Consider the following 23,854-nt stretch of genomic DNA (forward strand, 5'->3'; position numbering starts at 1 on the left):
GTCCTCCCTGAAAGACTTGACTCTGTGCCATCACCTCTTTTCTCTTTCCTCAGTTTTCTCTTAGACTCTCATAACTTTTCTTCCTTCACTTTTACCATCCTCCTCACACCTCTGTTCACATGTGTGCGCCCAGCAGAAGAACATGCAATTTGGAGGACGTCAGACCTGAATTCAAATCTCAGTTTGCCCACGTACACATGTGTGGCCCTGGGAAAGCTGCACCTAAGTCACTGAGCCTTGTTTTCAAGCCTTTGGTAAAACAGGACACAAATGCCTAAAGATTAGTTCAGTTAATGTCCATGGAACCCCTCGCACGAGCCACACAAGGAGGGCACTCAGCAATGATTGTTTCTGGTCTCTAGGGGTAGGAATGGTCTCTCCTTGCTCTTCACCCATGGCCTTCACCCAACCCCATTTCCCCCCTCATTGGGGTCTATTATGGTTAATTGTATGTGTCAACTTAGCTAGACAATAATGGCCAGTAGTTTGGTTAAATACTAACCTAGATGTTGCTGTAAAGATACTTTTTAGATGTGATTAACGTTTACAATCAGTAGACCTTAAAGTAGATCACCCTCCATGATGTGCGTGTGCCTCATCTACTCACTGAAAGCCTAAGAGCAAACAGGTTTTCCTTGAGGTTTCCCAAAGAAGAAGGAATTCTGCTTCTGCCAATAACTCTTACCTGAATCTCCAGCCTGCCAGCTCTAGACTTCAGACCTGCCAGCCCCCGAAATCATGTGAGTCAGTTCCTAAAAAAAAACCTGTCTCTCTCTCTCCATCTCTATCTCTTAGTGCTTCTGTTCCTCCAAAGAACCCTGATTGTATGGGGCACTACTCGGCCATGTTAAACAATCCCCCTGATTTACCACATTGCTAGTGGGCAGACACCCAGAGCCATCACAAGGCCAGCATGGGTAGATATGGCAGTTTTGTTTCTCCCTTGCAAGCATCTTGGCATGGAAGGGGGCTCTGCCATCTTGGTCATTCTCCTTAGCTTCTTTCTCCCATGTGGCTGGACCATGTCCAGCCCTCAGAACTGGCTGGAAGGCTGGGCCCTGTTTATCTCAGGCTGTACTCTAGAGGGCTAGAGGGTATAGGGGTCAATGAGCTTTCTCTTCCTTTTATTTTAGTGACACAAATCCATCCAGAAAACTCTGGTTGAACATTGTGGGATGAAATACATAAAGGAAGTAGTAAGCCGGCTTTGGTATTAAATTAAATATTCCTAACAACTAAAAGAAGACCAAGCCCAGCTTAGGAAAGTTCTCTGCATTGGTTTTACAGAGTTCTCTGCATTACAGATAAATCTAAAATTAAAACTTTAGTTAAAATTGTTAAATCTGTAGCTAATAACCCTGCTAGGATGCCATGGTGAGAGATAACTGGTCAAGGGCAATATTCCTGAAACCCCTGGCCAGATACTATTTTAATACCATCAAAATATCAGCCAGCTTTCACATCTGGTGTGTCAGCACATAAGAGCTGGTGTTATTTATCATCCCCTTAGGCACATCTGCTCTTCCTTTTCTGATTCGGCTTCTCTCTCCTTCCTGAGATTTCCTCTTCTTTCTTTTCTCCTCCTTAAGTCTCATCTTACTTCCCATTCTTCTCTTTTGTCACATTTCTCTTTTTAGCTTCTCCACTCTCTCCATTATCACTCATTCAGGACCCACTCTAGCTGCAGGAGGAACTGAGCAGAATGATCCAGCTGCAGGCCCTGTCCCAGGGCACATCTATGCAGGTGAAACCTGGGGAAGGGAAGTACCAGGAGCGGCTCTGAGTAAAAAGGCCCAGAGAGTTCCCACCAGAACAGCACCCACAAGGTAGGAGATATGCAGAGAGGAAGGACACGGGGTAATCTGAAAGGATGACAAAAGGCAGGGAGAGAGGGAAGTTGCATGTTGCATCATGTTTCTTAAGAGTCAAATGGTGGAGAGCAGTGGCGAAGAGCATCTGTTCAGGTGCCTGACTACTTGGGTTTTAATCTTGGTTTCTCTAATTTCTAGATATAATACTTGAGGTAAGTTATTTAACCACTTGGGGACTTCGTTTTCTCATCTGCAAAATGAGAACAGTAATACGACCTACCTCATGGTTGACTTGAGGATTAAAGAAGTAAATAAATACCTGTTAAGTGCTTGGAACACTGCCAAGTAAACATCCACGAAGGATTGGATAAATTATATATGGATAAATATCTTGGTTATACTGGATATGGCAAATATCCAAGAAATGCTAGCTGTTCTCCTTCCCATTCGAAACCGAGGCAGCTTACCAGAATCAAAACCCACCTCTCACCTTGACTCTCTCTGAAATCCAAGAGAAAGCCAACCTCGTGAGAGACAGGAAGAGGAAAAGTACCATCAAAGTTGGGAAGCACAGGTTCCACGCTGTGTCTAATGGAATTTTCATGCACTGATGCACAGAAAGAGTATACTATGGATTACACAGGATTTGGACACTGGCCTGAGAATTTAACCATCCATTACAATGGGTATCACCCAGGAAACTACATTGCAAATTGCAAATGCCCACCTTACCAGCAATCTTTTGGGACACCACTCCATTTTTAAGATAGGGACTGCCCACAACTTCAATACGCATACAAGTTCCTAAAAAATTTAAACTTCAAATTTGGTGTGTCATGAATTTTTCTCACATTTGAAGTGTGCTACCTATGAAAAACGCTCCAAAACATTGTCTTAAATATGATACTTGGCAGAAAGTTACTTGTCCCTTTAACTAATTCTTTAATTTTTTTCAGTAATTCTTTCAGATTTTACAATGAACTAATTCTCTTCAGTTTTTGTTTTTTCTGAATTCTGAATATGTGGAAATAACACTTGGAACATTTTCATAGTGACACCTGATGGTGGCCTTTTATGGGTCATACTTTTCAGACTCGAGATTCTTGGCTCTAAACAGTGAGGTTGTGTACATTTTGGCCACATGTCTTAATGATAGAGCAAGAGTCACTGCAGATGTGAAAGAAGGCCCTGGGTTTGACTTTAAATATTCATATATTTTTTCTTTTTTTAATAATTTTCTTTCTTTTTTAATTTTGTTTTTGTTTTTTAAATATTCATACATTTTGTGAACAGAAAAAAGAATGAGTTTCATCTACTAGGATGTCAAACTCCTCAGAGGTGACTAATGAAAATAAAGCCAGCGCTGTACTTTAGAAGGAAAACAATATTATTAGCCTTCCACATTTGCAAAGACAAGGCAGAGAAATAGAGATTTTAGGGGGACTGCATCAACCGTATTTCCCTTGCATCACTAGAGCTCCTACAAGGCCGATGAGGGGATCACTTCTAGGCCAAAGAAAATTCAAGATACAATGATGGAGAAAGGATCCAAGAGGAAACATAGGAAGACTTCTTCTCCTTCCCCTTCACTCACATTTCACCCTACACAGCAATTTGTGTCACATTGCAATTCCTTGCATTTCCAAATAGACTACAAGCTCCTAGAAAGCATCCAATGTGTTCTTGCATTTCATGTTTTGACACCTGGCATCATACTCAAATCAGAGAAGACATTCAATAGGTGTTTGTTGAGTAACTTAATAAAGGAATCAAACAAACACTGCCAAACCCCTTATTGTAGGAAAGAAGAAATGGACTTGAAAATGTAATTGTAATGGCATAAAAGACACAGGGATAATATGTCTTTAAAAAAAATAAATCCTTTCAAAAAAATAGAGCATATTACCTGGTGACTGCTGGTCTCAGATACTTTAACATCCAAAGACCCTGCCAAGACAGCATACCAGTTTGTTCCAATATCACCCTGGCGAAATACTGGGGAAAAAAACAGTGATATAAATATAACAGATACAACTTGGTTTTACTGTAGGATCTGATAGTTTTTCACTGGTCCAAGCATGTCTTGGACCTAACTGAGCTTACCACCCTTCCTCTAACTCTTGCCCACAGGAACATGGCATGTTTTTCTTCACCTCATCTGTCAACAAAGCTATATCCTATTTATTCAATATTCTGTGAAGTGGAACCTTGTTAAAGAGAATCTATCATACTTACAGAGCTGTAATAAAGATGATAGCTTTAAATGTTATAAGATCCTTTGAATTTAAGAAGAATTGGCTGATATTTCCCAAGACTATATTAAAAGCAATGTGTTTTCTAGACTAGCACCTCTCCTTTTAAGGTGACCAATGATTGATTTAAAAAACCAAAATCTGCTTTGTTTAAAAATTTTAACTACTATATTATCATTGTTCGTTTTCTTATTCTTTTTATAAATTCACTGCTTTTAAGCATTTGAATGACCCTCATCAGAAATTTTTGAACCTGATCTTGCTCCAAGTTTGTCCTCTCAGAGAGAAAATATTTAGGTATTTAGATAGAACCATAGTTCCCATATCATATTAAGACCAGGTCTGGGAAAGTAATTCCAAAACACTGGTTCAAAAATTTCATGCAAACCAACTGTCCTTTTAAATATCCTAACTAAATAACTAGATGGAGTGATTTGATATTTTAAAATCCTCTTCACAGTTAAAGTCAGAGGTCAAGTAACTCAATGAAAAATCACATGACATCTAGTGGGACAACTGAGTCCTGGCAAGGCTAGTGCTCACTGGAGACGAGCAAGCTTCTGGGAACCACAATTAATGATGACAAGCTGCTCTGAACTTCCTGACTAGGACATGCTGTGGAAAGGCAAAAAACAACAATAACATCCTACCAAGTGCAATGACAAGCTTAAGATGGAGTTTATCAGTTTATAGCTGGTCTCTCCTGTAACTCTGCTATTTCAAATCTTTGTGACTCATTTTAGAGTTAGGGTTTTGTCTTTTATGAAATTCTTGGCCCCAAAAGACATTATTATTTGTCAATCAAATTCATGTTACACATGTTAGGAGATTCATTTTGAAAATGGCTTTTAGAAACATAAAATAGTTTTATTGCCAAAAGAATAAAGTTTCTGATATCAGTTTTAAAAGACTGGTTGAAAATGATATGTATGGATGATTTTTTTCTTAACAGAAATGTAACTATGAGTTGGGTGCGGGGGTCACGCCTATAATCCCAACACTTTGGGAAGCCACGGCAGGAGGATTGCTTGAGACCAGGAGTTCAAGACCAGCCTGGGCAACATAGCTGACCTGGTCTTTACCAAAATTAAAGAAAGTAGCTGGGCATGGTGGCATATGCCTGTAGTCCTAGCAACTCAGGAGGCTGAGGTGGTCAGATGGCTTGAGCCTAGGAGTTCAAGGTTGTAGTGAGCCATGATGGCACTACTGCACTCTAGCCTAGATGACAGAGCAAGAACTCATCTCAAAAAAAAAAGAAAAAGAAATGTAACTATGCTTCTATGTGTACACATAGGAGAACATTTTGAAGAATATGCTCCAATTTTTTTTTTTTAGACAGAGTCTTGTTCTGTCACCCAGGCTGGAGTGCAGAATGCAATGATGCAATCTCAGCTCACTGCAACCTCCACCTCCTGGGTTCAAGCAATTCTCCTGCCTCAGCCTCCCGAGTAGCTGGGATTACAGGTGCCCGCCACCACAGCCGGCTAATTGTTAGTATTTTTAATAGAGACAGGGTTTCACCGTGTTAGCCAGGATGGTCTTAATCTCCTGACCTCATGATCTGCCCACCTTGGCCTCCCAAAATGCCAGGATTACAAGCATGAGCCACTGCGCCTGGCCCACAAAATGTTAATGGTAGAAATTGTAGGTGATTTTTATTTTGTTGACTTTCTAAATTTTCTACAATAATGTTGTGACTCACCCTGTTGCTTTCCCACCCAGAACCACTCGTGCCCTGTTGTCTAACTGAACCCAGGTTTTAGACAAGTTTCCACCCTCATCCATAGGGCTAGGTGTTAGCTCCACTAGGGCAATCATGACTGGTATAAATCAGTCCTGGTGATCCCATTATTTTTGCAAGTGATTGGTTTAGACTTAGGCATGTGATGCATTTCTGGCCAATGAGTCAATACAAGAAGTCTGCTGGGGGACTTCTAAAACAGAGACCCAAAAAGAAATAGTCCTTCAGCAGGACGTTTTTGTATCAATACATAATGCATCCAACAGCTGTAGCTGTCAGAATAATTTGGGACAAGTCTGAGGACAAAACTCAACACCTCAGAATGCGTACAAAAACAAAAAATACAAGAAGGACCTGAAGCCTTAATAATTTCACTGAGTCACTTCACTAACCAACCCTGAAGTCATTCTACCCATTCTACCTCAGGATTTCTTCTATATGAGTAATTGATTTTTTTTTTTCTTGTTGTATAAGTCATTAAATATTCAAATCAGTTGAAAGGGAGTTTTCTGTGAGTGCAGCATAAAGTGTTCCAACAGAAGAACTATTACTTCTTTAATGAAAAAATACTTTTAAAAAAATCCAACTGTTACTCTATCTCCCTGCCCCTTATTCACATCTGGAATAGATGATATAACTGGCATTAATTCAAAACATTACTATCAGCACTAGTTAAGAGAACTTTTACCTTAATATACTATTGGCCACACATTTCTTGGATTAGAGAAGACAATTATTTGAATTTCTAAAGATATAGCTAAATGTGTGAATCATTACATCCCTCCAGCTCCATCTAGAAAGTCGGTTGCCCTGGAAGAACCATTTATGTTCTGTGAACAAAGGAGTTAGGGAAACACCTACATGGAACTGAATAAACAGACTAGAGGGAAATGTCAACTTAATACCTTTGGTTGAAGCTCAAATATTTAGCACATAAATACTCTATTTGCTATTTATCTCCATAAAGTAACCACAAATAAGCATAAACCATACGTGGAAATATACTACTAGAGTTGCATTCCTTACATGTTATTCCCTTTTCCAGATTCTCATAATAACCACATAAGCAAATCTGATGAAGGAGATTTGGGTGAAATTTCTCAAAAGCTTTAACTTCTTTCAGTCGAGTGAAGATTATATCCACATCTTCGCTGGAACGCTCCAATGGTCTGTACAGGGAGAAAAGGCACAAAAGCTATATCAGTAAAGATTTACCTCAAAGTGAGTCAATAGGCCTCATTTTAATTATCCTCAAATTTACCCAAATATCCCAATTGTTAATATTTCATTGCAAACATTTATCCACCCCCCTATAGGTATTTCTGGGCTGATATAGACATTTCTGGAGCTTTACCAACTGTTTGCCTTAAATCACTACTATTGCAGATGCTACAGCAGGAGTCAACCTCAGAGTGCTAAGTTCAAGGTCATACTATGGTATAGTGCTTAATCCCTTAGAAGCACAAGATACATGAAAATGCAGATTTTACTAAAAATTGAAGTCTCAAACACAAATGCCTGCAGGGGCCAGTGAGGTAAAGGAAGTGAGTAGAAAGAGCAAGATATAAGGGGAAAAAATCTCTACTCTAAGAAAACAACAGTGAAATCACAAAGACAAATAAGAAGTGACAGCCTCAGTGTTGGTGATTCTCCAGTGAATGGTGGGCATGAGGGTGAACTGCAAACATGGGACTGTCCACAGGGAGCAGCTCTTATTTGGCTGTTTTCCTCCTTCTTAGTTTTCTGTGTAAATGTGAGCCCAGTTGTTGTCAAATCTTCCCATTGTTCAAGGTAAATCTAGTTGTGTAGACATTTGTTTTCTTTTTCTTTTTTTTTTTTTTTTTTTTTGAGACAGAGTTTTGCTTTTGTTGCCCAGGCTGGAGTGTAATGGCACGATCTTGGCTCACTGCAACCTCTGCCTCCTGAGTTCAAGCGAATACAGGAGCCCGCTACCACACCCAACTAATTTTTTGTATTTTTAGTAGAGATGGGGTTTCACTATGCTGGCCAGGCTGCTCTCGAACTCCTGACCTCAGGTGATCCACCCACCTCAGCCTCCCAAAGTATTGGGATTATAGGCTCACTTTGTTGCCCAGGCTGAGTGCAGTGACACAATCTTGGCTCACTGCAGCCTTGATCTCCAGGGCTTAAGTGATCCTGCCACTTCAGCCTCCCAAGTAGCTGGGATTACAGGTGCACTCCACCACATCCAGCTAATTTTTTGTACTGGCAGGGTTTCATCATATTGCCCAGGCTGGTCTCAAACTCCTGGGCTCAAGCAATCCTCCCGCCTCAGCCTCCCAAAGTGCTAGGATTACAGGCATGAGCCACCATGCCCAGTCTGTTCATATTTCTTGAACACTGTGTGGGCCACACACACACACACACAAATCTATGGAATAGATCCAACCTGCTGACTGCCATTTCGTAACCTCTGGATTAAGATAAATCAAAGAACCAAACAAAAATAAGATAGTTTTACGAACTATATAAACTATTTGTTTCTTTTCTTTGAGCAATTTTTCAAGTCTGTTCCTTCCATGTGCTTTGCAGGAACCCACTGCTATTCTTGACAGATATTTCACATTACATAGAAACTATCATGTGTGCTCCAGAGCATTCTGGGATCAGAAGAAACAAACTGGACGAGGATGTGACAGAGACAAGTAATGTTCACCAAATAGCCATGTGCTCCCCTGAATGTATTAGCCTCCCTTGTAGTTACGTTGGGGCTGGACTGCGAACAAAACTAGCATACATCTCTTCTGAGGTGAGACTGGTAAGAGCCGGGGGCCTCTCTTCTGCCTCTCTTCTTCAGAACAACTTTGAAGGGTGTTATGGTTGAACTGTGTCTCCTCAAAAGATATATCAGGGACCTGGTACTCAGCACCTGTTCATGTAATCTTCTTTGGAAATAGGGTCTTATAGATGCAATCAAATTAAGATGAGGTCACACTGGATTATGGTTGGCCCTAATCTAATAACTAGCACCATTAGAAAAAGAAGGGAAATTGGACAGAGAGACACAGGGAAAATAGCCACGTGGAGGTGGTGACAGAGATTGGAGTGATGCATCTACCAGCAAGGAATGCCGAAGATTGCTGGCAACCTTCAAAAGCTAGAAAGGGACAAGAAGGATTGTTCCCTAGAGCCTTCAGAGGAGACACGGGCCTCCCACACCTTGATTCTGGACTTCTAGCCTTCAGAACCCTGAGAGAAAAAAGTGTTTGTTGTTTTAAACCACTCAGTTTGTGGTATCTTGTTCCGGCAGCCCTAGGAAACTAAGGCAGGAGGCATGTGTTTTACATGTTATAGCCACAAGATAGAGAAGAATGTACAACCCACAAAAGATTCTGTATAGTGGCAAATATGAAGCTACTGAGATGGGGCAGGGACGTTATCACAGCATCACCCAGTATTACTCAGACTAATACAGAAGTCAAGACTAGCTAAGCCAGAGTTCAAGGGACTTGGGACATTGTCAGAAGACAGATCCCATCATGAGAGATGAACAGTTTCAGAGGACATGAGTAGATGACCTGTTACTAAGTGGAAGACCTAAGATACAGGCTTTCCTGAGCTTCATTTAAAGGCTCTTCACCATGTTCAATTTTCATCCCATCACACTTTTAGGCCCAAGAAAACTAGATTCAAAGAATATGCCCACAACTCCCTGGCCTCCCAGCAAACCCCTACTGGAAGGGTTTGGATTCTGCTTCTTGGGGAAGAGGAAGGGAAATCCTGATGTGTGTGTGCCCAGTCTCTGAGATGACAGCGTGCCTGAAAGCACTGAGAGATGTGTAGGCTTGACTTGGGAAAATACAACCCATCAGATTCAGTGCCTCTTCCTCCAATTACCCCTTCAGAAGGGCTTTCTAAACTCCTTACCAGAAGCTATGTCCTCAAAGTTAAGGGGCTTTGGAACAGAGACCAGGGCTTCAGCAGTTAATAAGGTGGTATGGACAGTGGTGCAGACAACTTTCAGTCTTTGTGTGTCTGGGGGGCAGCAAGGACAGCAGCAGCTGGCGGAGGCACCCCTAGCAGGGGATCCCAGACAGTAAAGCACGCTTCTCGGGGGGCAGAGCTGGTGCTGGTGCCAGTAGGAAGTCGGGTTGCTGCTATAGAAGCACTAGCAGCAGCCACAGGCCCAAAGCAATGGCAGCATGCAAGTGACCGTGGGAGGAATCATAAGGACTAGATGAGCTAGAAACTGACTGGACATTAATATGGCAGATTCTACTTAGCTACACAGGAAAAGAGACAGAGATTAGAATCCATCTTCCACAAAGAAGGAAAGAGCATCCCTTTTTGTTTATACTTACCAGACCATCTCCCACATTAGGAATGCAGACTAGGGCAGCTAAAAAGATTTTTAGCCTGACACTCACCAGAAAACAGTAGAAGAAAAACGTACGTACTTCTATACAGTCCAAAACAAGCACAGAAGAACTTCAAGCTTCATAACCAGATTGTTAAATGACAAAAGACACTTGGAAAGACAAAATTGATTTGAGATAACTTGGAGAAGAGTGAAACCTCTTCTCCTGATATTTTTGTGTACCCCCAAATTAGGCCCTAACGATGTCATTCTTGTTTAATAGTCAAGCCTCAGAAACAATGAAAAGCAACCTTCTATCTGTCATAAACTTTATTGGGTACTTCATGGAGTGGGGAAAATTTCATTTGGCTATTAACAGACACCGTTATCATTCGATCTCTGGAATCTACCACCAGTGATAATCCTTTTGTGAATCTCTAATTTCCTAATGCAATGCATATTCTCCCCTCTCTAGGCGTCATGTCTGGGACCTCCTTTATAGATCCTACAGTGCCCGAAACAGGGCCAACCATACAAAAAGCCCTTGAGTGTAATGTCCTACAGCAACCTTAAACTGAACTTATCTTCTCTCCTACATCTGCTACTGCACCTGCCCTCCTTACTTCCATGCATGGAGTAGACCACCCTCTGCTATGGTCTAAATAGCATAGAGGTGAGCCTACTCCCTCTGCTATTTGGTCCCTCAAAATTCATGGGTTGGAAATTTAATCACCAGTGCAACAACGTTGGGAAGTGTTTAATGAAAAGTGCTTAGGTCATGAGCGCTCTGCCTTCATGCAGTATTTGTGGATTAATGAGTGGATTAATGCTGCTATAAAAAAGGCTTGCAGGAGTGGGCTCAGCCCTTTCTACCTTCCACCATGTCAGGACACAGCAAGAAGACTCTGACCAGATGCTGGCACCTTAATACTGGACTTCCCAGCCTCCAGAACTGTGAGAAATAAATTTCTGTTCTTTTTGAATTACCCAGTCACCAGTATTCTGTGATAGCAGCACAAAACAGACCAAGACACTCTCCCTCACCACATCCCAGTAATTTTACCTGCGAATGTCTCTCAAATTCATCCCTCCATTAATCCTTATGCCACTGTCTCATTGAGCGTGGATAAAGGACATGTGAAGCACAAAGCACATGTTGAGACATGAATCTGAACAGCATGGCAGTCCTATCCTAGGAGGGTTCTGTCTAATAATCAGCAGAAGCATTTTAAGCAGGGTAGTGGCATGATTGGATAACCATTTTGGAAAGATCACCTTGACTGTGACTAGAGGCAGATGGGAGACAGTCAAGATCAACAGCCAAGAGGAAGTTAGGAAGTTCTTGCAGTATATCAAAATGATGATGTGGTTTCTCCAATTATAGCTCACTCTAGGCTCCTTTCTTCTCCCATCATAACGATGAACAGCTGGTCCCCAAGCAAAAGCTCCAAGTACAGAGAATTGATTTTCCTTAGCCTGGCATCTAATATCCAGGGCCTTTTTAAAAAATGACTTTTTAAAAACTTTCACTTTCAAAACACGTTCAAACAACTAAAGAATCATTTACAGCCCCTACAACTTGGTATTTTAAAAAATTAACATCCTAATTAAGAAATAGGCTAAGGACTTGAACAGACATTTCTCCAAAGAAGACACAGGTATGAAAAGGTGCTCATTGTCACTAATAATCAGGGAAATGCAAATCAAAGCCATAATGAGATATTACCTTACATCTGTCAAGATGGCTATTATCAAAAAAAAAAAAATGTTGGTGAGGATGTGAGGAAACTGGAACCTTTGCACACTGTTGGTCAGTATCTAAAATGGTGTGGCTGCTATGAAAAACAGTTTAGAGGTTCCTCAAAAAATTAAAAATAGAACTACCATTCATCCAGATATCCCACTTCTGGGCATTTATCTGAAAGAATTGAAATCAGGATCTTGAAGAGATATTCACATTTCCATGTTCATTTCAGCATTATTCACAGTAGCCAAGATAAGGAAACAACCTAAATGCCTATCAACAGATAAACGGATAAAGAAAATAATACATATATACATACAATGGAGTTTTATCCTTGAAAATGAAGGACATTCTGCAATCTGTGACAACATGCATGAACCTTGAAGACACTCTGCTAAGTGCAATAAACCAGTCTTAGACAAATACTGCATGTTTCCACTTATATGAGGTTTCTAAAATAGTCAAATTCACAGAATAAAAGAGTGGAATGGTGGCTACCAGGGACTAGAGTGAAAGGGAAATGAGTTATTAATCAGCTGACCTAGAGTTTCAGTCAAGAAAGATGAATAAGCTCTAGAGATCTGCTGTACAACACTGTGCTTACACCCAACAAAATACATCATACACTTAAAAATTGGTTCAGAGGGTAGATCTCATAGTAAGTGTTCTTAACACAATAAAATAAAAAATTTTTAAAGAATTATTGGTAAACAAAGACACTGTAGAAGGCAGGATTATAAAGTGGCCTCCTACGACCCACGCCTTGTATAATTCTTTTGAGGCTGGGTGGGAGCTGCAATTTGCTTTTAGCCAATAGAATACGGCAAAGTGAAGAGAGAGCACTCCCACGATTATGTTATGCTGTATGGCAAAGGTGAAGAGACTTTGCAGATGTAATTAGGGCCCAGAATTAGTTGACTTTGTTAATCGAAAGTGTGGTTTTCCTGGTTGGGCCTGGCCTGATCAAGTGAGACCTTTAAACTAGGATGGAAGGAGTGAGAGGCTCTTTTGCTGGCACTGAAGAAGATAGCTGCCCTGGTTGCCTGAGAGGGCCTCTGAGAGGGCCATGTCACAAGAAATGTGGGCAGTTACTGACTGACAGCCAGCAAGAAAACAAGGACCTCAGGCTTACCACTGTGAGAACTGAATTCTGCCAAAAATGATGTGAGCTTCGAAGAGGTCAACTGGGCTCCAGAAAGAAGCACCTCTTATTTATTTATTTATTTGTTTGTTTATTTATTTATTTATTTTCTTTTTTAGACAGGGTCTCACTCTGTCACCCAGGCTGGATTGCAGTGGCATGATTATGGCTCACTGAAGCCTCAATCCCCTGGGTTCAAGTGATCCTTCCACCTCAGCATCCCAAGTAGCTGGGACTACAAGTGTGCATCGCCATGCTCTTCTAATTTTTTTTTTTTTTTTTTTTTTTTGTAGAGACAGGGTCTCGCCATGTTGCCCAAGGTAGTCTTGAACTCCTAGGCTCAACCAATCCTCCTGCCTCGGTCTCCCGAAGTGCTGCAATTACAGGTGAGCCACCACAGTTGGCCAGGAGCACCTTGATTTCAGCCTTTAAGACTCTGAACAGAGGATCCAGACAAGCTGTGCCTAGACTCCTGCCACGTGAAAACAGACAGATAATACATGTATACTTTTTTAAGCAGCTAAGTTTATCATAATTTGTTACACAGCAACAGAAAACTAACACAAAGTTATTTTCTCACACTGACTAATTTCCTTATGTCCTAGCTTAGATTTCACTCCCTTCTTGGAGATTTTCCTTACAACGTTTTCTCCTCTCTGAAATCCAATTGATAACATTTCTTTTTGGCATCTAACCCCATTATTTATTATTTCATGTTTCATGCATGTAAATTTTTTCTTGGAGAGACCTTCTGCTATGGTCTAAATGTTTGTGTCCTACATCCCCCAAATTTATATGTTAAAATCCTAACCCTTAAAGTGATGGTATTAGGGGGTGGAGCCTTTGGGAGGTGATTCGATCGTAATGGCAGAGCCCTCATGAATGGGATTAGTGCCACTATAAAAGAGACCCCAGTGACTAGCCCTCCATTCTGTCATGTGAAGACACAGAAAAAGGTGCTGTTTGTGAGTCAGAGAGCAGCCCTCACCAGACACCAAATCTACCAGCACCTTGATCTTGGACTTCCTAGCTTCTAGAACTATGAGAAATAAATTCCTGTTGCTATAAGCCACCTAGTCTAAAGTACTTTGTTAGGCAGGGCATGGTGGCTCACACCTGTAATTCCAGCATTTTGGGAGACTAAGGTGGGAGGATTGCTTGAGCCCAGGAGTTCAAGACCACCCTGGACAATATGGTAAAACTACATTTCTACAAAAAATGTAAAAATGAGCCAAGCATTTTGGTGCATGCCTGTGGTCTCAGCTACTCAGGAGGCTGCGACGGGAGAATTGCTTGAGCCCAGGAGGTTGAGGCTGCAATGAGCATGATCACGCCACTGCACTCCAACCTGGGTGATAGAGTGAAGCCCTGTCTCAATAAATAAATAAATAAATAAAGTACTTTGTTTTAGCAGCCCAAACAGTCACCTTCACTTATCTATTCATTCATCCAATAAATGCTAGTTGGGTCTTATTTCTTATTAACCCTCAAATCACTATGCATTCCTGTTTTGTTTTGTTTTGTTTTCTTCTTCTCATGGTTCCTCAGCTCTTCCAAGATGAATTTCACAGTCATCAAAAACTTTCTGACAGCAAGTTAGACAGAGGACAATCCATCTAAATTAGCAAAAGGCTAAAACTAAAAATATCTCTGATGACATAAAATTATTTTAAGTTCTATATAAATCATAATGCTAATAATGCCTATTAGCAGTATCAAAAAAGATCATTTTATTAGAATGCTTTGATAATCTTAAAAGAAATAGGGTTTTTTTGGTTTTTTTTTTAATGTTTTGAGACAGAGTCTCACTCTGTCCCCCAGGCTGCAGCGCGATAGCACAATCTTGGCTCACTGCAACCTCTACCTCCCAGGTTCAAGCAATTCTCCTGCCTCAGCCTCCCTAGTAGCTGGGATTACAGGCGCCTGCCACCACACCTGGCTAATTTTTTGTATTTTTAGTAGAAATGGGGTTTCACCATGTTGGCCAGGCTGGTCTCGAACTCCTGACCTCACCGGTGATCCACCCGTCTTGGTCTCCCAAAGTGCTGGGATTACAGACATGGGCCACTGTGCCCAGCCATGAATAGGGTTTTAAAGTTAAGTTTATTTTACTTTTTTAGAGATGCTATGTTGTCCGAGCTACAGGACAGTGGCCATACACAGGCATGATTATAGTGAACCAAAGCCTCAAACTCCTGACCTCAAGCAATCCTCCTGCATCAGACTCTCAGAAGCTGGAAGTACATGTACATGCCACCACATCCAGCTAATTTTGAAAATTTTTTGTAGAGATAAGGTCTCTCTATACGTCCCAGGCCGATCTGGAACTTCTGGCCTCAAGCAGTCTTCCCACTTTGGCCTCCCAAACCTCAGGTATTACAGGCATGATGAGTCAATTCTTAATTACCACCTGGACTATAAATAAGTGTTAAAACCATTCTTTTTTTCTTTCAGGAGACATAGACACGAGAGAAATTTATGAAATCTAGACATTTTAAATGACTCCATTCACCAAACACATCCTTTCATGAATGCTCATTCATTTTATTTATTCACTCAGTAAACTATACTGCTTTACTACTGTACATTAGGCACCTTAATCTGAAGTACAAAGATTAGCAAAATGCCAACACCCTCCACAAGGAGCTCACAATCTAGTGGCAAACGGAGTCAACCAAAATTAGAACATAGTATAATAAGGACTATATTACGAGTACCAACAACGTTCAGGGCCGGATCTTGTTTTACTACAGAAGGTAGTTGAATATGGAAACTATCAAAGTCAGGCATCCGAGGGAAAGCAAAGGTTCTGGATTCCGGGTGTTGCCCACATGCATTATGCAATGTGGAAATCTACTGTGCTCTTAAATTTTAATTCAGTGAACTCTGGATTATCTAGGGACTAATTAACCAGTTTTTAAGTTAGCTGCAGCACAAAATAAGAAGACAAAGGCATTTGTGGGACAGAACACACAATAACCATAAATCAGTAAGAAACATTGTCCCCTTGATGACTTCCGTTGCTTGGCTATCTGACAGTCAATATTTGCAAACCCTTTACCGTGGAGAGTGTCCACTCCCCTCATCGATCAGCTGAGTAGACCCCTTAGTGGCGACTCCTGCCACAGCTCCTGGGGACCTCTTGGGACAGTAGATTCCAACACCCAACAGTCAGACCTGAGGGGTGCAGGAAGAAGAAGTGAAGAGAAAGGGGGAGGGAGGCAGAACTGCTGTCTGCCCAGTGCCTTCCCATAATCATAAATAAAAAGCTTGGCCAAGAAATGGACCACATTAGCAGACTATGGTGACACTGTCCTCTTACGGGAATATATATAATGCACAACTACCTCGATATGTTTTTTTAATTTTCAGATGTCTTTGGAAAATCAGTAAATGTATTTCAAAACATTGAGTGTAATGTTCACTTAATATATATGCATTAAAACGACTTTGCAGTTCAGTTTGACTCTTTTTAACAGTAATTTAGCATTGTAAAGAGCTACTCATCTTCTCCAGTGAAGAACTGTCAAATCTGAGATAATGCATGTGAGCTTTATCAATTATAAAAGGCTACAGAAGCTATTTCTAGTACCACCATCATCATCATCATTATTAGCCACCAAGACCTTTTTTTAAAAGTATCTCAGGAAAGCAATAAATAAAGTGCTTAAAAACATATACTAGAATTCTTCCATGCCTTTTAGAGATTTTATGGATAGGTGTGCACTGTGCTTTTTTTCTATAACAATAGTTAAGATCTTAAATACTTGGGAGGCCGAGATGGGCGGATCACAAGGTCAGGAGATCGAGACCATCCTGGCTAACATGGTGAAACCCCGTCTCTACTAAAAATACAAAAAACTAGCCGGGCGAGGTGGCGGGCGCCTGTAGTCCCAGCTACTCAGGAGGCTGAGGCAGGAGAATGGCGTAAACCCGGGAAGCGGAGCTTGCAGTGAGCTGAGATCCAGCCACTGCACTCCAGCCTGGGCGACAGAGCGAGACTCCGTCTCAAAAAAAAAAAAAAAAAAAAAAAAAAAAAAAAAAAAAGATCTTAAATACTATGTACTCTACAATTTCAATCTTTTTATAACACTATTAGCTTTTCAAAGGGCCTTGACACTTACTGAAAAATTTGATTATCGCAGCCCTGTTAGATAAAACAGGTATTAAGAATTCCATTTTGGCCGGGCACGGTGGCTCATGCCTGTAATTCCAGCACTTTGGGAGGCCAAGGCGGGCAGATCACCTGAGGTCAAGAGTTCAAGACCAGCCTGATCAACATGGCAAAACTCCAGCTCTACTAAAAGTACAAAATTAGTCAGGCGTGGTGGCGCATGCCTGTAATCCCAGCTACTCGGGAGGCTGAGGTAGGAGAATCGCTTGAACCCAGGAGGTGGAGGTTGTGGTGAGCTGAGGTTGTGCCGTTTTCCTCCAGCCTGGGCAGCAAGAGCAAAACTCCATCACAAAAAAAAAAAAAAAAAAAAAAAAATACCATTTTACACACATTTAGACACAGAAGTTAGGTGACTATTAGTATGCTAAAATTGTGTGTATTTATAATGTCAGTGATGACATGGATACAGCAAAAGTCTTTGAAACTCAAGATGTTTACCACTTATGTTATTATTTTAATTATATGTTTATTAACCACTTAGAATACTGAAATGTTTGCTCTTTCCTAATTACAAGTTTTTCCAACAATGTCAACAAAATTCAGAAAGGTGTTGAAAATACATTTAATCTGCAAGTATTTAATGAGTATGAAGCCTATACTTTCAGGAATCTTTTTTTTTTTTGAGACGGAGTCTCGTTCTGTCACCCAGGCTAGAATGCAGTGGCGCAATCTCAGCTCACTGCAAGCTCTGCCTCACCAGTTCACGCCATTCTCCTGCCTCAGCCTCCTGAGTAGCTGGGACTACAGGCGCTCACCACCACACCCAGCTGATTTTTTTGTATTTTTAGTAGAGATGGGGTTTCACCACATTAGCCAAGATGGTCTGGATCTCCTGACCTCGTGATCTGCCCACTTCAGCCTCCCAAAGTGTTGGGATTACAGGCGTGAGCCACCGCGCCTGGCTCAGGGATCATTTCTATAGTTCGTTACTGAGTATCATCTATATGACAGGCGAATAAAGTACTTAGGTGATACAAAGTCATGGTTCCTGCACACGGAAAGTTAAAAATGGGTAAGAGAGATATGTACATCTACAGCAAGTATCAAGGTGAAATGTGGTAAGTAGCACAATGGAAATGGGAAAGAAGAGAATGGGAATCCAGGAGAGAAAGAGACTTCAATTATGGATGAAAGTTCTAAAAAGACTTCATGAAGGCATTACTGTAAAATCTCCTTAAACTCAGTTTCTTCTCATTTCTTTTTTTATGACTACAGCACCAACATTGTTTGGTTATTTCATCCAAAAACTTTCGTGCATCGCTGTGGCAACTCTCCCTAGAGATCTGCTCTCCTAACTCCTCCCCCTGTGAGTTTCCTACCCACACAGCCACTCCGACCACACACACACACACACACACACACACACAGATACCCATATACATACCCACATAAACACACCTACAGAGATACATACATACACACAAGCAAGCACCTCCTCAAGGCAATCAACCACCCAAGTTCTCTCTCGGCTGAGGCTCTTGACTCTGCCAGTATTCAGGGTGACTCTCAGAAAAAAATCCCTTTGAAGGAGTCTGAGATCCCAGGGGCCATTGCAGTTTTTCACTCACAGCTGAGATTGATCATCAGTCAGACAGGGCACACCAAGACTCCTGTGACCCTTCGGAAACAAGGCCTGCACAGCCACCACTAGGGAGCACAGCACGTTAAGTCAGTGAATTCCTGGCATACATCCTTGCTTAGCAGTCATACCCTCTTGCTTTTATGTCTCTATGAAAGAATGAAGAGGAAACTGCTCCCTCAAGATCCCAAATGAGATAAGAGAGTTGTGATTGACGCTCACTGCAGACCACAATTTTGCCCTTAAGCAAAGCAATAAAAAGGTCCAAATACCTCCACCTCCCCCACCACTCTGTCCTCGACCACTCTGTCCTCGGCCCATAGATGAATAAGATGCTAGATCTGAGGCTCAGGGCTATTCTGAGAGTTGAAAAACCCCATCATTAGGCAGAGGGCCGGACCAGGCCTGCTAATGTCTAAAGAATGTTTAGCCCTGCATTTGTAAGTGAAGAGAGAGGGGAAAACTTTTGGAACAGGTCTAGAGTGCTGCAAATTGTCTTGTTACAATTAAAATGCAATGTGAAATCAAAGTACAGCCTTGTTCAATTTTAACAGACTCTTTTCAAAAACCTCTGACTGTTTCTGAGCATCTAACCTCAGTAGAGGATCACCAGGCTTGGCAAAGGCTCTCCACCACACACCCTCAGCCTTAGGTCACCAGACCCCAGCCAAACAGGGATGCTTATTGAATCCCAAACAGCACTTAAAATAGAACTCTACCATAATTGTCCCTCTGAAATACACTTGCTCTACTAGCATTAAGTTAAAAAATAATTTCGTGTGGCTCTTTAAAATTTAGAACAACTTCTGGGATGACTCAGATAACCAAAGACTTCTTTAAAATGCTTTCCGGATGGGTTTCAACTGATGGCTTTTCTTCCTCTATGTAATTTTCACCATAGTAAGCAAATGCTCTCAAAAATCGTTTCATAGTACTTAGTGCTACACTCAAATTTGAGATGACTCTGTTCAAAAAATTGCCACTGTTGCCCCTAAATAGTAGGAGAGCCCACGGAGGGCCTTGGGTTGAAAGAGGTAGAGAAGGGGACTCTCTTGAGTCAGGTCCTTCTGACAGCCTTCTCTTAGCTCTCTCTATTCCTGGGTAACGAGAGGGAGACCCTTGGAACAGAAAGAACATGGTAAAAAGGAAGCATACTGAGCATGGCGGGAGAGGAGGAGACAAAGAACTCAGAATGTAACCTTGTTTGGAAAGAGGGTCTTTGCAAATGTAATTCATTCAGAAGAGGTCATATGGAACTAGGGTTGTCCCTAAATCCAATATGACTGGTGTCCTACTGAGAAAAGGAGAAGACATACAGAAACAGACACAGAGGCAAGACAACCATGTTATGATGGAGGCAGCAATTGGAGTGATGCATCTACAAGCCAAGGAATGCCAAGCAACCATCAGAGGCTAGGAAGAGGCAAGAAAGGCTGCTTCTCTAGAGTCTCCAGAAGAAACACGGTCCACACACACAACACCTTCATTTCAAACTTCTAGCCTCCAGAACTGTTCCACAATACATTCCTGTTTTTTAAGCCACCCAGTTTGTGGTACTTCATTTTGGCAGCTGTAGGAAACTAATAATACATGATCCCATAGAAATTCACCTTCCCAGGGAAAATTCTCAGACTCATGTTCAGTGCTGGCTCCAACTCTGATAAGGCTGCCCAAATTGCCCAGTGCTTCTCCCATAAAACTGAAAAGCACTCTGGACAGACAAAAAGTCTTTTGTCAATCTCCATCACCAAGAAGGCAGGCACCTTAGACACTGTGTAGACACGTCATAAAGGTATGGCTCCCAAAGCAGTTCCCACAAAAGGGGCAAGTCATTGCCTTCCAGAGTTCAGGCATGGATGCTCTTTAATTAAGATTCTCTCCACAGGCATCCAAACTGAAGAGTCCCAGCTGTATTTCAGGGGATCTGGACTCACTGCTACCCTTTTATTGGGACAAGTGAGATCATATCTTCCACCCACATCCTGCCAAGCCCATCTCACCTACACTCCTTTGACTATATTTCCATTGAAAAGTCAAACAAAATAAAAGCAGGAAATGCACCCACCTATGGTAGGACTCTAGGATTTGGGGATGGTACCTCTGCAAGTTCCATGTTAAACAATTATAAACTTGAACAAAATAGAGGAAGTGACTGCTTTCAGACACTGGACAACAAATACACAGTAGTTTGATCCCAGGAAGAAGGGAAACACACAAAAAATATCTATCTACACAATAGCCTTGATATTTTGCCTGGAAACACATTCCGGAACACAGACAGAAACGGAGAACTCAAACAGAGCACGGCAGACTCACAGGGTTGGGGAGGCAGCAATCAGAATTCAGGGATGCTGAAGTAGCTGGAATGTGCAGTGAAGTGAGCCAGAGAGAAAGAAGTTGCCCATAGAAAGAGATCCAAAGTTTAGCATAGGGGGGTCTCTTAAGTCATTAGCTGCACATGTGTAGACCAATACTCATGGAGAGATGTGGCAGACAATAGGTCCTAGACAGTGTGAGCTGAGTGGACATTCCAGAGGTCACACAGTGCTGAGAGATACAGCACTTCTGACCAGTCAGAGTACACAGGCTGATTTATATTGCTTATTGTCTCCACTAGAACATAAGCTCCATAAAAGCAGGGATTTTTTTTAATAACTCTTGTTTCTCCAGTACCAAGAACAATGTCTGGATTAGAGTAGATACCCAATAAACATTGTTGAAACAATAAATATACTTTTTATACCATTTTTATTTGTTGTTTTGCCTGGAAACACTTTCTGGAATGGAGGCAGCTGGATCACCCTGGACATCAGCTGAGTCTCCAAAAACGCTACTGTAGACCAAGAGCTAGACCTACTATAATAAAGCTTACAAACAAGCCAAACAGAATCAAGTTGATTGGCCAGGACATTAACTGCCTAGGAAAATGGAAGCTGATCTTTTCTAAAAAAAGAAACACAATCCAGACTCTCAATAACATAGCATCCACAGTATCTAGCATACAAATATAAATTACTATAGATGCAAAGAAATAGGAAGATGTGACCCATAACCAGAAAAATAATCAGTAAAAACAGATTCAGAAATTACAGAGATGCTGAAGTAGCAAACCAGAACTTTAAAATAACTATAATAAATATGTTTAAAGATTGAAAAGAAAAGATTATCATAATGCATGAACAGATAGGGAATATCACTAGTGAAATAAACATATTTTTAAAAAGCAAATGGAAATTCTAAAACTTAAAAATACAAAATGTATGGACTTAATAGTAGATTGGGCACTGCAGAAAAAAAGGATAACTGAACCTCAAGGCAGGTAATAGAAATCATCTGAACTAAAGCACAGAGAAAAGGATTAAAAATAGTAATAATAATTAGAGACTCAATAGCCTCAGAGACAATACTGAGAGTTTAATCCACATATGATGAAAGTCCAAGAAGAGAGACAAAATGGAGGGAAAAAAATTTAAATAATGGATGAAAATTTTCCAGTTAAAAAGCTAGTAAACACCCCCAAAAGTCTAAAATATTATAAAGTAAAATTTAAGCTTTAAAAGTATGGCAGATTAAAGATGGCCACAAATGCTTTGTCATCATCTCCATTAAGAGGTGGGATTTATTTCCCCTCCTTGTTAATCTAGGCTGGCTCTGTGACCAACAGAAAGTGATGGAAGTGATACTATGTATCTTGTGTTTAGCACTACCACTATCAAGCCTACTACCCTGAACAAGTTGCTTAACTTTCCTGAGTCTTGACTTTCTCATATCCAATAGAGTGATGTGGGACTAAATTTTCTGACATTCTGTCCAGATTTAGAAAAATCTATATTCTAAGAGGAGTTACATATCAAACCAATAAATAAAAATAAATCAGGATGACATGTCAAAGGGTAAATCTGTAAGTACTTGGCTGCTAAGAATATGAATATCTTAGTCAAAATGTATTTGAACCTTCTAGATCTATTGCTAAGTCAAAATATACTTAGGATTCTGGCTAGAATAATGTACTCTTTATGGATCTGACTTATAAACTAAAGACGATATAGTAGTAATAGGGTCCTATGGTTAAAGAGTATTAGTAAACTAAAGATGATCTAAGGCACATTAGGATATAGTCAAATCCCTTTCCTTTCACAGTGCTTAGGCTTTCCCCCCAACAACCCTCAGTCTTTAAGAGTGAATAGACTTAAATAAATCTGAGGTAGCTAGTAGAAAAAATATCTGTAATTGCTTATAAACTTTTGTTAGGAAAAAACCTTTTGTCATACCCACTGAGTCTAATATGCCTCATTTTCATAGTTCTAAAACTACAAATGCCAATTAAAAAAAAAAAAATAGATGCCTTGAACTTCCTTCTTTTTGGAAACAGCTTCCGGTACACCCTTCGGTGTGTAAAATGGCAAGAGCAGTCCTCACCATCACAAATTTCCTGTATGCCTCACTGCATAGAATGAAAAGCCCCAGGCAGCATGATTTGTGCCAAGGACATATGGCAGGGATTATGATTAGTTAGGGATGAAGATTCAATTTGACAGTCTTTCTTTTTAGTGTTAGTCATTCCAGTTTTCATAGAGATCAGAATTAACAGTTCAGTCCAGGTAGGCTAGTGTATAGAATGCTGATTTAATAAAAAGAAAGCCATCCATACATATAATTTCAGGAAAGGTTTGAATGATTACATTTAATTATAACTGCCAGTAATTGTGACTACCTAGGCAATAAGAAACCTGGAGACAGGGCTCCCAAAGGGCCAGCAAATGGCAGAATGGAGTCTTGTTATAGTAACATATGGTCCATTTAGCAATAGGATACTATAACTATCCACCCATGCCAAAGATATAGTTCTGGCCTGGGAGATTATAACAGGCTTCTTAAACACCAAAAGCTGGTCCATCTTTTCTATCCCTCCTATGAAGGAAAGGAAGCCACTCCTCAGAACCAATAAGAATCGAATGGCCACACTTAACCCAGTCCCAAGTCTCTGAGCAAGCAAAACAGGAAGCATCTTCATCCCCCAGCTTTTCTTCACCAAAGCAGAGATAAACAGCACCGGAATTTTGAATTGCAGTCTCTAATTTCTTTCATTCACAG

General features: G+C 40.9%; 2 protein-coding genes across 4 annotated transcripts in view; both read right to left on the minus strand.

Annotated features, from left to right (window-relative positions):
- The window catches only part of MAP3K20 (mitogen-activated protein kinase kinase kinase 20), a 763,073-nt gene that overhangs the window by 464,230 nt on the left and 274,989 nt on the right, over positions 1–23,854 (minus strand). The gene's annotated exons all lie outside the window — the stretch shown is intronic.
- The window catches only part of RAPGEF4 (Rap guanine nucleotide exchange factor 4), a 308,929-nt gene that overhangs the window by 245,702 nt on the left and 39,373 nt on the right, over positions 1–23,854 (minus strand). For all 3 annotated transcript variants that reach the window (XM_050751325.1, XM_050751324.1, XM_050751328.1), the window contains exons 2-3: positions 6,831–6,973; positions 3,718–3,806 (exon numbers count right to left, since the gene is read on the minus strand). In XM_050751325.1, coding sequence (XP_050607282.1) covers positions 3,718–3,806; positions 6,831–6,973 — 232 coding nt within the window. The remainder of the gene's footprint in view (positions 1–3,717; positions 3,807–6,830; positions 6,974–23,854) is intronic.

Source organism: Macaca thibetana, chromosome 12 (genome assembly GCF_024542745.1).
Source record: "Macaca thibetana thibetana isolate TM-01 chromosome 12, ASM2454274v1, whole genome shotgun sequence".
In the NCBI taxonomy this organism is placed as follows: Eukaryota; Metazoa; Chordata; class Mammalia; order Primates; family Cercopithecidae; genus Macaca; species Macaca thibetana.